This window comes from Lepisma saccharinum, chromosome 19 (assembly GCF_977018435.1).
Source record: "Lepisma saccharinum chromosome 19, izLepSacc3.1, whole genome shotgun sequence".
In the NCBI taxonomy this organism is placed as follows: Eukaryota; Metazoa; Arthropoda; class Insecta; order Zygentoma; family Lepismatidae; genus Lepisma; species Lepisma saccharinum.
The window spans coordinates 61,056,300-61,070,873 of NC_139247.1; the positions used below are offsets into that span (position 1 = coordinate 61,056,300).

The window sequence follows — 14,574 nt, forward strand, 5'->3', positions numbered from 1 at the left end:
GTGTCTATATCACTTCCATTGTGTATCAGTGTGATCACTGAAGCGGGTTGTGTTTTCCTTTTTGAAGTAGTATGTTGTAGTTTTTCAAATATTCTTTTATGTCCCTCAGACAGAGTTTTAACGAATGACTCATCCCTATAGGGTGGTGATGACAGTGTTTTAACGAATGTTTTTAACTTTTTGAGAAGAGCAAAATATTTTCCACTGTCTGGGACGAAGTTTTTTTTTTTAAGTGTGTTCTCACCTTTTTAATGTTTTGTTTTTGTCATTTGTTGACCCCTTTGCAACCTTTCACTTTTAACCTTTCTCCAGGCTTTTTAGGGGCCTCCCCGATGGCGCAGTGGTAGCGTCGTTTCCTTGTAATCAAGGGGTCCCGGGTTCAATACCCGGTGGAGGCACATAGTTGTTCGGATCCCACTTTAAACTGTAGGTCCAGTCCCGATTAGCCTTACTGTGCATAAAGTGGACTTAAAACACTAAATCAATCCAAATCCAGGCTTTTTACACCCCTTATATTGAAGGGAACCAAAATTGACATATGTGCTGACGCATCCAAAACTTTTTAATTCAAGCGATCAATCAAATGCTTTTTTTTCCCCCCAAGGTATGCTAGACCAAAAGGTGGAATTATGACCCACCAACCCCCTTTGGGCACACTGCCGAGTGTGATGCATTTGGCAAGTAGCTTTGATCAACATAAAACGTTGTAATAACATTTCCAGCCTTAGTAACATCACTCTGTGACTTTAAAATAGTTTTTTTTTTTTTTTTTTGCTAAATTTATACTCAATACATATACAAGATGAAATTCTAAAAAATTATGTAAAAATATGAACTGTTTGATTCACACACACACTTTATTTTGCAGAGTGTTTCTAGGAAACCCAGGGGACTATGCATGGGGCAGAGAAGGCTTGGATGCCATTGTTACTCAGCTCCTTAACCAGATGGATGGCACAGGGCCGCCTCCTTTATCCAAAGATAAAATAAAAGAAATTCCAACAGTTTCCATTACTCAGGATCAAGTTGGTAAGTAGTGTCGATGAAGAAACTGACTACTGAAAGTGATGGGATATTTATTATAATTTCTTAAAGTCATGAAACTGTGATGATAAAGATGTCAATGAAATGTGTTTTATTTTCATTCTAGCAAACTTTGAAATTTGCTGTTTTTCATTTAAACAACCCACAATTACATTTCGGAGGAGGGTACAGTTGAATGATGAAAAGAGGGGAGAGGATGATGAATTGAAATCTATGTTGGGGGTGCCAAGCATTTTTTCTGAAAAAATATGTAACACACATGTATAAGTACACATCTTTGTTTTTTTGTATTGTTTACAGTCTTTTCTGATCACCCTTTCTACAGGGTGTTTCTAAAGGTCGTTTACAACGCTTGGGAGGTGATTCCTCACACGAAAACAAGCAAAAAGTCTAAGTTCCATTTTTACGACTGAGGCTTCGTTTCCGAGATAGGAGCCTCGCAAAAGGTGACAAAGTGAACGTCACACCTAACTGGGACGAATACTATCACAGATAGAGAGGCGGTTCCAAGGGAATCATAAAGGAATCGTATGTGCTCAGTCCGGAAGTCACTATGAAAAGTTCACTGCACGCATGCGCAATGGAGTCCTCAAAGGAATTGGGGATTTCCAGCAACAACAATGCATGGAAAAGGTATGTAACGCAGCAAGAAGGACCGTGACAATGAGAAATGCGTTCAAGACAACACATCCCGACCTCAAACATCAAAACATGACTACCGAACACAAAATCCGAAAAGTTGAGCACGGTTGCATACCCCAGTTACACGCGAGGAATGAACGAATCATGTCATGTGGCATACGAGAGACAGGAGGAGGGAAAGAAAAACACAATATCAGATGATTGCGACAACGTGTATTTTTACACGCGACAACTACGTAATATCCCCCCCCACACACACACACAACAAACAACAAATGCTACAATATCTTACGCACAGACAGTCCGTGTCACTGTACACCAACTGAAGATGTCACTTTCACCACACAAAGGGGGTGGGGAGCAATACCAAAAGTGTTCGCACGCGATCATTGTGACGTAAAAGAGACCAGTTTTGGAAGCGCTGCACAGGCAGTTGTGTGTGTGTGGGGGGGGATATTACGCAGTTGTCGCGTGTAAAAATACACGTTGTCGCAATCATCTGATATTGTGTTTTTCTTTCCCTCCTCCTGTCTCTCGTATGCCACATGACATGATTCGTTCATTCCTCGCGTGTAACTGGGGTATGCAACCGTGCTCAACTTTTCGGATTTTGTGTTCGGTGGTCATGTTTTGATGTTTGAGGTCGGGATGTGTTGTCTTGAACTCATTTCTCATTGTCACGGTCCTTCTTGCTGCGTTACATACCTTTTCCATGCATTGTTGTTGCTGGAAATCCCCAATTCCTTTGAGGACTCCATTGCGCATGCGTGCAGTGAACTTTTCATAGTGACTTCCGGACTGAGCACATACGATTCCTTTATGATTCCCTTGGAACCGCCTCTCTATCTGTGATAGTATTCGTCCCAGTTAAGTGTGACGTTCACTTTGTCACCTTTTGCGAGGCTCCTATCTCGGAAACGAAGCCTCTGTCGTAAAAATGGAACTTAGACTTTTTGCTTGTTTTCGTGTGAGGAATCACCTCCCAAGCGTTGTAAACGACCTTTAGAAACACCCTGTATAGTCGATGCATACAGTGTTTTGCTGTGTATCCGAGGAACTTTCCATGTAACATTTTCACATCAAGACACTGATAGTGTACTTTTTATTTACTAATCTTTAGTAGAGAACCACATGTAGTATGTTGTTATCCTACTCCTCGTGAAACTACGATAATCGATTTCCTTTTCCGATATTTTAAAAGCTGCTTGTCACCAAAGGACTGCCTCCATAACTGTAATTTAATATTAAAATAAGGGATTGGTCTCTTAATGCTAACAACTAGGGATGGGCCGATATGAAATTTTGGCCAATACCGATAAAGTACAGATACAAAATATACCGATAACAGATATTCTACCGATCCGATATAAAATTAGAAATGGTCCTTGAAGAATCTGAAATGTTCATTGATCTCCTTAATAAATGTGTGTTTTGTGGTGACTGCAGTGCAAAAGAAGTTGAATATTTAGACATTTACTTTTTTAGAAAGTAGGGCATGGAGATTATCCATAAAAATTACAACAAAATGGCAGTATTTTGCACTAAATTATCAGTATTTATTGATATACCAGATCGGTAAAATAATTGGTAATTTTATCGATAAACCGATATGTCTATATCGGCCGATACCAATAATCGGTCCCGTCCCTACTTACGACACATACAGTGGAAACTCACTTTTATGTTTTTCAGGGGATTAAGCTGAAGAAAATGTAAAGTGGAGGAAAATTACATAACGTTTTTAGCATGTACAATGTGGGAAAGTGGAAAATCGGATTTTCACTGTATATTTTATGGTCTTTGTATCTGAATTTTGTTGATTTTTTAAAATGATAGTTTCCATATTTTAGTGGCCACCAAGTTTAGAGTTCAAATCCGGGAACTTTTCTAACGATGGAAGCGGCCCCGGCACCCACCCAGCGTCGAATAACATGGGTACCTGGGGGAAACCCTGGGGGGTAAAGGCAGTCAGGGGCATGATGCTGATCACATCACCCCCACTCACGACCGGATCAAGAAAGTGTGGGGTGTTACCCCCACACCCCCTATACGCCTTCATGGCATGGTGCTATGCACAGGGGAGCACTTTACTTTTTTTTTTACCAAGTTTAGACTTTAATGATATTGACGCTATTACAGTTGAACATAATCTGTATTTTGTAAATGCACAATATATTTGCTATTTTTGTCCATAAAACATAATTCTGTTGTGAAGCATCAGAAATACATTGTGTTTATAGTTTAGTTTATGTATTGTATTTTCCTTTTGAGTGAAATGTTTATGTATTGTATTTTCCTTTTGAGTGAAATGTGAGACTCACCTTTCAGTACATATTTTGTTCCTGTGCTTTTTCTTTTAAAATGCTAGTGTATCTAAGGGCCTAATAAACATAATTTAATGATCATAAGATGAATGTACTTTCAGCAAAAATCCTTCTGAGATCTACAAATTATTTTTGTACATGCATGTATAAATTATTTCTTTAATCTGAAAAATATATATTTTTTAAATCAAATAATAAAAATCTTTAAATCAAACAACCTTGCTTATAGGCACTTAAAATGTGTGTCTCTTAATCCAGACACCCTGTATGTATGAGCTGCATGGACATCGCATCAGTTATAGAAGTTCTTACATTAGATTAGCGTTACATTTTAACTTGTACTAATGCACTGTAACCCTCATAACTTAAGATGACATTTGACATGCATACCTGTCAATTATCAATTTAAAAAAAAGTAATAATGATATAGTACATGCAATTGTTGTATGAATAAGTTTGTTCCTTTTTCTTTATCAGATAAGAATCTTCAATGTTCCGTTTGTTGGGAAGACTTCAGGCTTGGAGAACCAGTGAGAAAGTTAATGTGTGAGCATGTGTACCATGATAATTGCATTATTCCTTGGCTAGAGTTGGTAAGTATTTGATAATTTTCATTATATATAGTTGTCAGTGTGAAAAGTAGGGATGCACAGATTTGAAATTCTGGCTGATACTGATCCAGTACTGACATAAAATTTACCGATACCGATAACCAATATTATACCGATCTGATATAAAATTATAAATGAACCAAGCATTTTCAGTGCAAAAAAGCTGCATATTTAGATATTTACTTTTTTAAAAAACAAGTACAGAATAGAGATTATATGTTTATATTCATAATAATTATAACCAAATGCCACAATATTCCACTGGATTGTGAGATATTTGTAGACAGTGCTCGAAAAATCTTCAGAGCTAGGTGCCAGCTCTAAAAATCAGGCGCAAGGTAACCACCTACTACATGCTATATTCAAAACATCGCTAAATCATGTGGGAAATGGGGGGGGGGGACAAAGAGTAAACTGATTCTATGGAATATTCAGAACGTTGATAAAAAAAATCATTTGCTAACTTATGCTGGACTGTAATTTCAATGTAGAATCTTCAAAATTTCGTACATGGGAACTTAAAAAATGGCAATATTACAGCAAAAGATCGTATTTGCCAGGCTGAAATTTTTAGTCGCCATGGCGATCTGGCGACCTGGATTTTTCCAGCCCTGTTTGTAGATATATCATAACATAATGTAATACATGTTTCTACAACCCTGGATGGACCTTGGCCTATCTCCCTACTGCCAGCCTCCCTCCCACAATCCTATCTAGAGGTGTGGAGGTCAACCTGTAATAGGGTGATGTGTGGTCAGCACGTCAAACCCTCAGCTGTTATAGATTTTCTAGACCGGGTTACGCTACTCACTCTCGTAGCTCCCCAATTTCCTCACAATGGTGAGTTGCCACCGGTCCTATACACAGGCTGAAAACCCAGGCAGACTCGAACCCATGCCATCCTGCAGTCGGAGCCCAAAGCACAGCACCTTAGACCACATGGTCACGGAGGAGGGCTGTTGTAGATATATCACATCTGTAAAATTATCGATAGTTTTACCAATTAACTGATGCACCAATATGCCTATTCGGTCGATAATGATAGAGTGCTGTTGAATATATGCCATCCCTAGTGACAAATATGCACAATATTTTTCTTGTATCTGACATCTTATCATTACTATTTTCAGTATTTTGAAACTGTAATAGTGCATAATAATGTAGCAATATTGTATTTTTATTTTTCAATATTTCCACACAACTCGTCTCAAAAGATGAAAGCCATGTAAAATTTTAATAATAATGTTAATTTTGAAAAATGACTGTTATCTACCCCTGCCCCAGTTTATTCATTCTCTCAGTACCGTGTGTTTCAGAAATAGTTGAGGGATTCCAAAAAATATTGCAAATAAAGTATTAACTTACGTTAATGAATCCAGTCCAGAAGGAATGAGGAACTCACTTTTTTTTTACTTCTACAAAGGTTGAATGTGTGCACCACATGTAAAACGGCACACATCAAGACAATAGTCTACTTGCCACACTCACATCGACATGGACCTGTCAATGGTGTCTATCACTGTGATGATGCGCCCTCTTAGGTCTGCGATATCATGTGGCATTGGTGGGATGAAACCCCACAAAAAAAAGTCACACGGTGTAACATCTGGTGATATTGGGGACCAAAACATTGAACAAAGCACTGTGAGTGATATGGGCGCATTGAGTGTCACCTGGCAGCAAGAATGTGAAATCTCAACTTAACAAAACACACACGCACAAACTGTTTCCGTTCCTCGATAGTTCTGGACTACCTTCATTAACGGAAGGTCAATAGTTTACTTGCAATACTTTTTTGTAACACCTCAACTATTTCTGAAACACCTGGTATTAGTTGGAATGAAAATCACTGAAAGCAGCCAATACTTTAGAGTCCTCGTGTCTTGGGGAGTTTCCAAAAATTCCACGTGGCACTTTCACGAAGAGTAAATATTTTGGAAATTATGTAAATTGCTATTATTTTTGTAACAACATTGTGGGGAGAAATGGATTTTGTGATTAATTATATCATGTGAAATTTTGAATATTTTAAAGCAGAACTGGTAAAATTTGCCTATTTAAATGTGTGTATACTCTGATCTCCTATAATTTGTTCCAATTTTTCAATTATCGTTGAGAATCCGGAAAAATATCGACATTAGTATAATTTTTGGTTAAAAAAGATATCTACTAACTGCTAATTAACATACTTGTTAATGTGATTAAAATATTCTCATGTACCTTTTGTTATGCACATGCAGCAACATAATCTAATAAAGACATTTAACACAAATTATATTTCTTTTAAATTTCAGCACGGTACCTGCCCGATCTGCAGGAAAACACTGAATGATGACAGTACAGATGAGCCTAACCAACAAGGATCTGGTGGAAACAATGTTGGACCCAGTTTAGCAGCACTTTTCAGGTAAGATGGCCTTTTTCTTAGTTAAGCCAGTACTTAAAATTTTTCCATTTTGTCATTGTCGGTGCTCAGAATCAAGATCAATATCTCATGCTGTGTATTGTGCATTGAAATATTTTGATCTTTTCTCTACAATTTATTTTGCATTGTGCAGATTGGCAGATTGTTTTTACATGTTGCAAGTGCAAAAAAAACTTAATCGACGTGCAAAAAAGTGCTTTCTGTGGTTGTAGCTACTGGAAAGTACAAAATACAAAGAACATCATGCGAAATAAAGTAAAGTAACAGTATGCACTTTTAAAGAAATGGAAGCCAAACTGTAAAGATACCTTAATCTTTTACGATTACAATAACACTCAGGTTTCAACTGTTTCAGTTAAGGCTTGCATGGTAATGATAAAAACATGTTGGCATTGTTTTGTGAGAATTTAGTTTACAACGTACAACTAATTTTATTTCTGTATTTTGCATTAACTTTATATGCATACAGAAATATTGTACAATGATAGGTTATGTTTTCTACAATTTACATTTGTAGTATGGAGAAGTAGTACCACCCCTTTCCCTTTATATGGATAATCCTTCATTATTTGTGAAGGTGGGGATTGTTATGAACAATTTGTGTTGTATTGTGATATGTTTTTTTAAATAGTTGGTAGTTCCATATGGTACAATTTTCCTGCATGTGGTAGAAATTTCAATGTGTCCGTGCTGTTGTCAGTATTGGTGCGGTATTAAATACATTTGGAAATTGAGTTAGTTAAGAGGAGTGCTCACAATTCACAGTATGGTAGAAAATTTACACAGAAGCATGTTGGATTTACGTTGTTTGGGCATCATCAACTTATTTTGAAAGATGAACTGGGATATATTGAATGCAAGTTGAGTGGTAAATTTTCAAGTGCCATCAAGGAAGTTTCTGATCACAAGCATGTCTTGAAATATGTGATGCATTTCAGGAGTAGGCCTTCCAAGTAGCCATTAGCACTAAGGCTGCCTGCATAATTTTTTTCTCAGGAGGGCAGATGTGTTCAAAGTGCGGGAACATAGTGTTTGCTTTCCCCCAGGTAAGAAAATTCTCAACAATCATCCCCCACTAGGATAATTTGCATAGGCATCTCCCACCCACTGAATTTTCTCCACGTTGATTCATACAAAACACCCTTCTCCCCAAGCTAGAAATTTGCACTTCGATCACCCACGCAAGCAGAGTAAGATTTCATATACAGTTAACTCTCGATTCTTCGACCCAGCATATAATGACCCTTTTCCTGAGAACCATGAAAATTTTGGGAAAATGTTGAAAAATTGAAGGAAATCGGCCGAAAAATACGTTTCTTGCACTAGTTTTATTCTCACTCATTTTCTTCACGAGTGCTCTACCACTTGCAAGTGGGTCTGATCTAAAAATAGACACCACCACACCAAGCTTGAGTGATATCCAATAGCACTTGACCTCTACCCTACCTCCCCCCCCAATCGTGCCAATGTTACCCCACACCCAACGGCCACTACCCAACATGCTAGGCTTGTTTTGTCATTGTGATTTCGCTTGTTCTTGAATACGCAAGAAAAGAACATCGAAAGTGCTTGGATGTTATTTTAAATCGACATTGACTTGTTTCTTTGTCCCAAGAGCTGCTGAGAACTGGATGGAGGGGGGGGGGGGGGGCAGCTCAAAATAACTGTGCTGAACTTTCAGTCTTTGTCTATGTATATGGCAGGTCAAGCTCTTTCATTGATAAATACACCACCTTGAGAAATTAGATATAAGATCACAGGAATGTTCCAAAATACAGATGCGTTGTGCCTGGAAGTATGGACCATCTGTCCAGCTCTGACCTAAATTTAAGCAGGTTCCCGTGAGTGAGCAACTCTTGGCCTTGTAGCCGACAACTTCCGGTAACCACTTTCATTCAAAACGCATTCTTTGTTCCCAGTAACACTTTATAAAAAAGCGAAACTGTTAGGGATAATCAAAGCCACAGAGGCCAACTAAAGATCGTCAACCAGTTTATGATTTGTCATCCAAGCTTCCGAAAAGTTTACTTCGATCTTACGTGCATCCTAACTCCCATTTCCCACTTCATACGTTTTCCTAACTGTGCCAATGTCGTAATATTTGCCAAAAAAAGTGTTCTGTTGGCTGAGTGACTTCTCTGTCTTTTCCTCTCAGCAAACGTGTAGGGGGAGGGGGGAAGTGATGACGATTGTTTCAACCGCGATTTTCTTGCTCGTGTGTTCACACAGGGTGATTACAGGTGAGGGTGGAAGTGGACCCCTCTTCCTTTCCTTTGACAACTAAAAAGGGGCAACCAGTTCAGGATACATTCTTGAAAACGAACAAAAACCATAGGACAAATAAAAAAAACTGACCCTCCCTCTTCCCAGCTCATTCTCCGCCACTAGTGTGTACGGCAATGTCAGAGAGGCAATCTGATAATTGCATAATTCAAGTGCTATTTTTTTTAATGCTATTTACTGCATAGGAAATATTGCCCATTGCATAGTAAAACGTAAAGAAAGGGTCATTTCTTTCTTCTTCACACTGCTGATAAAAGATCCGTCTCGGATAGTTGCATTATCTTAGAATGCTGAGGATTGTCTCTTCGACCACCTGTTGCTCAAACATCCAGGAGGAATGTTTGACATCGCGAATACTCCTAAATCCAACATTAAATCGTCAATTAACGTGAGAGTAAATAATGATCTCCCATCTGAAAATGTGCAGGTTTCATAAAGCTTCTTTTGAGTTCATTTTATGCTGATTGTCTAATAGGGACTAAATACGTATACAGTTTAAAGTGAAATCCAATTCCAAATCTGAATGATTATCCACTGGGGCGCTGTTTAATGTGTCCTAGAATAACGCACGGGGTGAAAACAGATCGCAAGTTGCATGTTTCCTTTTTCAGGCTGGATTATAATGCAAGTCAAGAAAGGAGTTTGGACTGCTCCTGGAATGGGGAGGGGGGTGACTATGAAGTTGGTTGAAGCAAAGAAAACATTACTTTTTTTTTTTTTTACGATGTATTTTACAGTCGAACTAGAACGAAATTTACAGTTTGCTTTTTTTTTGTCTGGTGCCTAGAAAGGTTGTGCTGTTTGTCCCGAGAGATCTTATCTTACCAGTTAATCTTGTAACAGACAATGCTCCAGTAGACCTGTATAAAATCGAACATTCATTCTGCCCGATTATCTCCCAACTTTTGCTGGCGCCAGTGTGACTGGTGTCAAGATTCTTCGAGTTTCGCTTGCAAAAAGCGAGAGATTGCTTTCCTTTCCATAGGTCTCGGTGCAAACGGATTTCTCATGAACTAGAATTGTAAGAATTTCCTGGAAGAGCAACAACTGTGCACAATTGAAAGAAAGTAACATTAGTTTAAATCCTTTTTTGTGAAAATGTTTTCATGTTCTATTTTCCTTCTCACTACACACGTCCTGTGCATAACAGGTTGTATAACTACCAGGATAAATGGTGTTACCGTCTCCTAGGAATATTTGTGTCCATTTGAGCTCCGTTTAAGCTGAAAATTGGTGCAAATTCCAATAACGACCCCTTCGTAATAACGACCTTTTTCCTGTGAAAGGTCGTTGTATCGAGAGTTGACTGTATTTCCCTCCAGTCAAAAAAAAACAAATTTTACCTTTTATTTTTATAATTATTATTATTATTTTACAACTCGTAAAATTGAAATTGAATTAAAAACACCTTGATGTTGATCCCTAGTTCAGAGTCTACTGTTTAAATAGAAACTGGATTTGACTTGCTTCGTTTCCATCTATCACTTTGTTATTGAACAGCTCTTTGTCTTTTTGTACTTTTTCGCAAGGCCCAGATATCAAACAGAAACCACTTAATCCTCTGTCTTTCATGGCACCCTTCATCTATGTTTTCACGCTACAATTTCAGCATTCAAATACTTGAATTTTTCGTGATATCTGATCTTGGGAGGCAGGGGGCAACTGTCCCCCCTCTGCAGGTGCCCTTGACTCTTACCTTTGGTGCAAGTGGTCCAGGGTTCCATTCCTGGTGCAAGCCGAAAATATTATTGTGTTGAACCAGCATCATGAGGACAATTGACGGGCTACTTGAAAAGAAGTAGTACAGGATGGCTACTCACTGGGAATTCCTTGAATTCTGGGAATTATGCAGTAATTATTGGATCCGGGAATTATGTGTGAATTCTACGTGAAGTTTTCTCCATACACGTGAAAAATTGCAACTTTCATTAATCCAAATCCCATTCAATTTATATACAGGGTGTCCAGCTTAGACCTTTAACATTACAAAACAGTATAACTTTAGTTGCATTCAATATCAAATGAAACTTATTGTTTGTATGGGACTGGCAACTGTGGCCATTTGCGAAAATCACAAGTACTTCGAGTTGATGTGACGCGCATGTGCATGTAATGCATAAATTCCAAGATGGTGGAGTTGCCGGTTCAGCAGAAAGTGTTTTGCGTTCTTTCACTGGCAGAAAACAAATCTTTGAAGTTGGTTCAACGTGCTTTTCGGCGTGAATTCAATCTTCAACGTCACGACAATGATCCTTCCTATGTGAGTATTGTTAAGTGGGATAAACTGGAAGTGTTGTGTTGGTGCGCAGGAAGTACGTGAAGCGAAAGGTATCACAGGAAAACGTTGAAGTGATTCTCACTGCATTCACAAGAAGTCCAAGAAAGTCAATAAGAGGTGCAAGTTTAGAGCTCAACATTCCTCAGTCTACTATCCATGACATTGTGCACAAAAGGTTACGTCTACGGGCGTTCAAGATTCTGTTAGATCAACAAATTTATCCTGATGATAAACCTAAAAGACAGACTTTTTCGGGCAAAATGTTAACCGAAATTGACAACAACAATGCTTTTCTGATGAAGCTGCATTCCACACATGTGGCAAGCATAATTGCCGTATTTTTGGAAGTGACAATCCTCACGAGTTTCATGAAATTATGAGAGACTCGCCAAAAGTTAATGTGTGGTGTGGGTTAATGAAAGAGAAGATAACAGCTGAAGAAACAGTGAAAGGAATGAATTATTTATTATTTAGACATGCTTCAGCATTACGATGTGCCTCAAATGCCTCCAGAAACCATTTTCCAACAAGATGGAACCCCGGCATATTTTGCTATCATCTTTCGAGAATTTTTCGATGAGCATTTTCCTAGAAGATGGATAGGAAGAGGATCTAAACCACTTGCTTGGCCTCCGCGCTTGCTGGATCCTTACCCCCTAGACTTTTTCTTTCGGGGGTTCATCAAGGACCAAGTCTACAGTATGCCTGTCGAGAACTTGGAAGATCTGCGTAACAGAATTTGCCAGGTGATTAACAATGTAACCCCTCAAATGCTAGTGAATACCTGGACGGAATTGGAATATCGGTTCGACATCTGCCGTGCCACATATCGAGGTTGTGTGAGTTGTGTGAAGTGCTGGTGCTGGGTCAAAAAAAATGCTTGAGTTTTTCTACCAAAAATCTAAAGTTTGGTAATAAAATTGTGTTTCTCTGCAAAATTATGCTCTTTTGTAATGTTAAAAGTCTAAGCTGGACACCCTGTATATTAATTAATGCCTGAGGCAAGTTTTTCCCAGCTTAGCTTTTATTTTAATCAAGGAAGGAAAAGAAAAGATAGGGGGGTGGAAAATAAATCAGTTTACTTTGTTAGTGTCCTTTGCACTATCTATCTGACTATTGAAAGATAGATATCCTAAAGTTGATTAGGTAAATTTGAATTTGAAGTTCTTTTAAAATTAAAATTTTTCATAATTAGTATATCCCGTAACATTTTGGACTTGTGTTTATAGATGTAATTCGAGTTTGAGTATGTGATATGTAGGGAGGGGATGATATGAAATTTTGGCCGGTACCGATAAATGTACCAAAACAAAATTTCCGATGCCGATAACCGATATTCTACCGATCCGATATAAAATTCCAATTGTTCCTTGAAGACCTGAATGGTTCATTGACCTCCTTAATATATGTGTGTTTTGAGGTGACTGCAGTGCAAAAGATGTTGCATATTTTGACATTTACTTTTTTAAAAAGATGACATGGGGATTATTCATAAAAAAATATAACAAAATGGTATAATTTTGCACTAAATTATTATATATTTATAGATATATCAGATCGGTAAAATAATCGGTAATTTTACCGATAAACCGATACACCGATATGCCTATACGTATTGGCCAATACCGATAGAGTGCCAATTAATATGTCCCATCCCTAGTGAAATGGCAATATTCCATTTAATTGAATTAGAATTTTGGATAAACTAGAATTGCAGAGACGCTTTATATTGTTAATATATTTATATTTGTGTGGGCAGGGGCGAGTGAGAGGTGGTAGGTAATATGTAAGGCTGAAATGGAGAACACATCTGCTTGTACCCTTGAATTTTTGCCAACTTCACCTTGAAAACTGGGAATTATACTGAATTTTATCAAGGTCCTAGAGTTGCCACCCTGTAGTAGCACAGTCAGGTGTAACAGGGTGGCTACTCACCGGGAATTCCTTGAATTCCCGTAATTATATGTGAAATTTTGGCTCCGGGAATTATGTATGAATTCTGCTTGAATTTTTCTTCGTAGACGTGAAAAATTGCAACTTTTATTAATACATATCCAATTGAGTTTATACATAGCCTATTTATAAATGCCCTGAGGCAAGTATTACACAGTTTAGCTTCTATTTTTATGAAAGAAGAAAAAGAAAGCTGCGTGGAAAATAAAACTGAATTCTCTCAATCTGTTTACTTTGTTAGTATCCTTTGCAAAACAATCTATCTGACAGATGGAAGTTTATTGAGATATCTTGAATCTTAATTAGGTAAATTTGAGTTTGAAATTCTTGTATAACTAACAATTTTTTGTAGATTGGTATATCCCATAATATTTATGACTTTTTTGTAGATGTATTTCGAGTCTCAGTATGTGAAATGGCGAATATAAACTCTACACATTAAATTAAAGACTTTAAATATCTATCTATATATAGTGAATCAGAATTTTTGGATACATTGGAATCACAAAGACTCTCTATATTATTAATATACTGTATTTATGTGGGGGGGGGGGCAGGGGGTGCTGAGAGGTGGTAATACGCAAGGTTGAAAGAGAGAGAACATCATCTTGTAGCCTTGAAAACCAGGAATTATACTTGATATTTATAATGGTCCTAGAGTGGCCACCCTGTGTAAACAGTCTGAAAACAGGAGCAATGGGACCTTTCTTTCTCTCTCCTCTAATCATGAGCAAGAAACATTCATTCCATTTTCATGACTATGCTTGTCTAATTCTGTTTCGTCTGCCTTGTTCTGTATGTCTTCATTAAAGTCAGATTAGGACAGTTTAATTTGGTGGACTTAGCATGTATATATTGTCATTTTATGTAGGAAAAGCTGAAATAACCCTGGGATATGAAAAGAGATGCATGATCTCAAACAGGAGAAAACATGTTGTATCTTGGCATTGATGATGCAATATATTTTTGTATATTTTAATATTGGGGATATATTGTCTTCCATGATATGTACAT

At 37.7% G+C, this 14,574-nt stretch overlaps 1 protein-coding gene across 4 annotated transcripts in view; it reads left to right on the top strand.

The window, feature by feature from the left end:
• The window catches only part of Iru (E3 ubiquitin-protein ligase Iruka), a 63,956-nt gene that overhangs the window by 22,356 nt on the left and 27,026 nt on the right, over positions 1-14,574 (top strand). For all 4 annotated transcript variants that reach the window (XM_083140921.1, XM_083140920.1, XM_083140922.1 and 1 more), the window contains exons 6-8: positions 869-1,029; positions 4,488-4,603; positions 6,916-7,028. In XM_083140921.1, the coding sequence (XP_082997047.1) occupies positions 869-1,029; positions 4,488-4,603; positions 6,916-7,028 (390 nt within the window). The remainder of the gene's footprint in view (positions 1-868; positions 1,030-4,487; positions 4,604-6,915; positions 7,029-14,574) is intronic.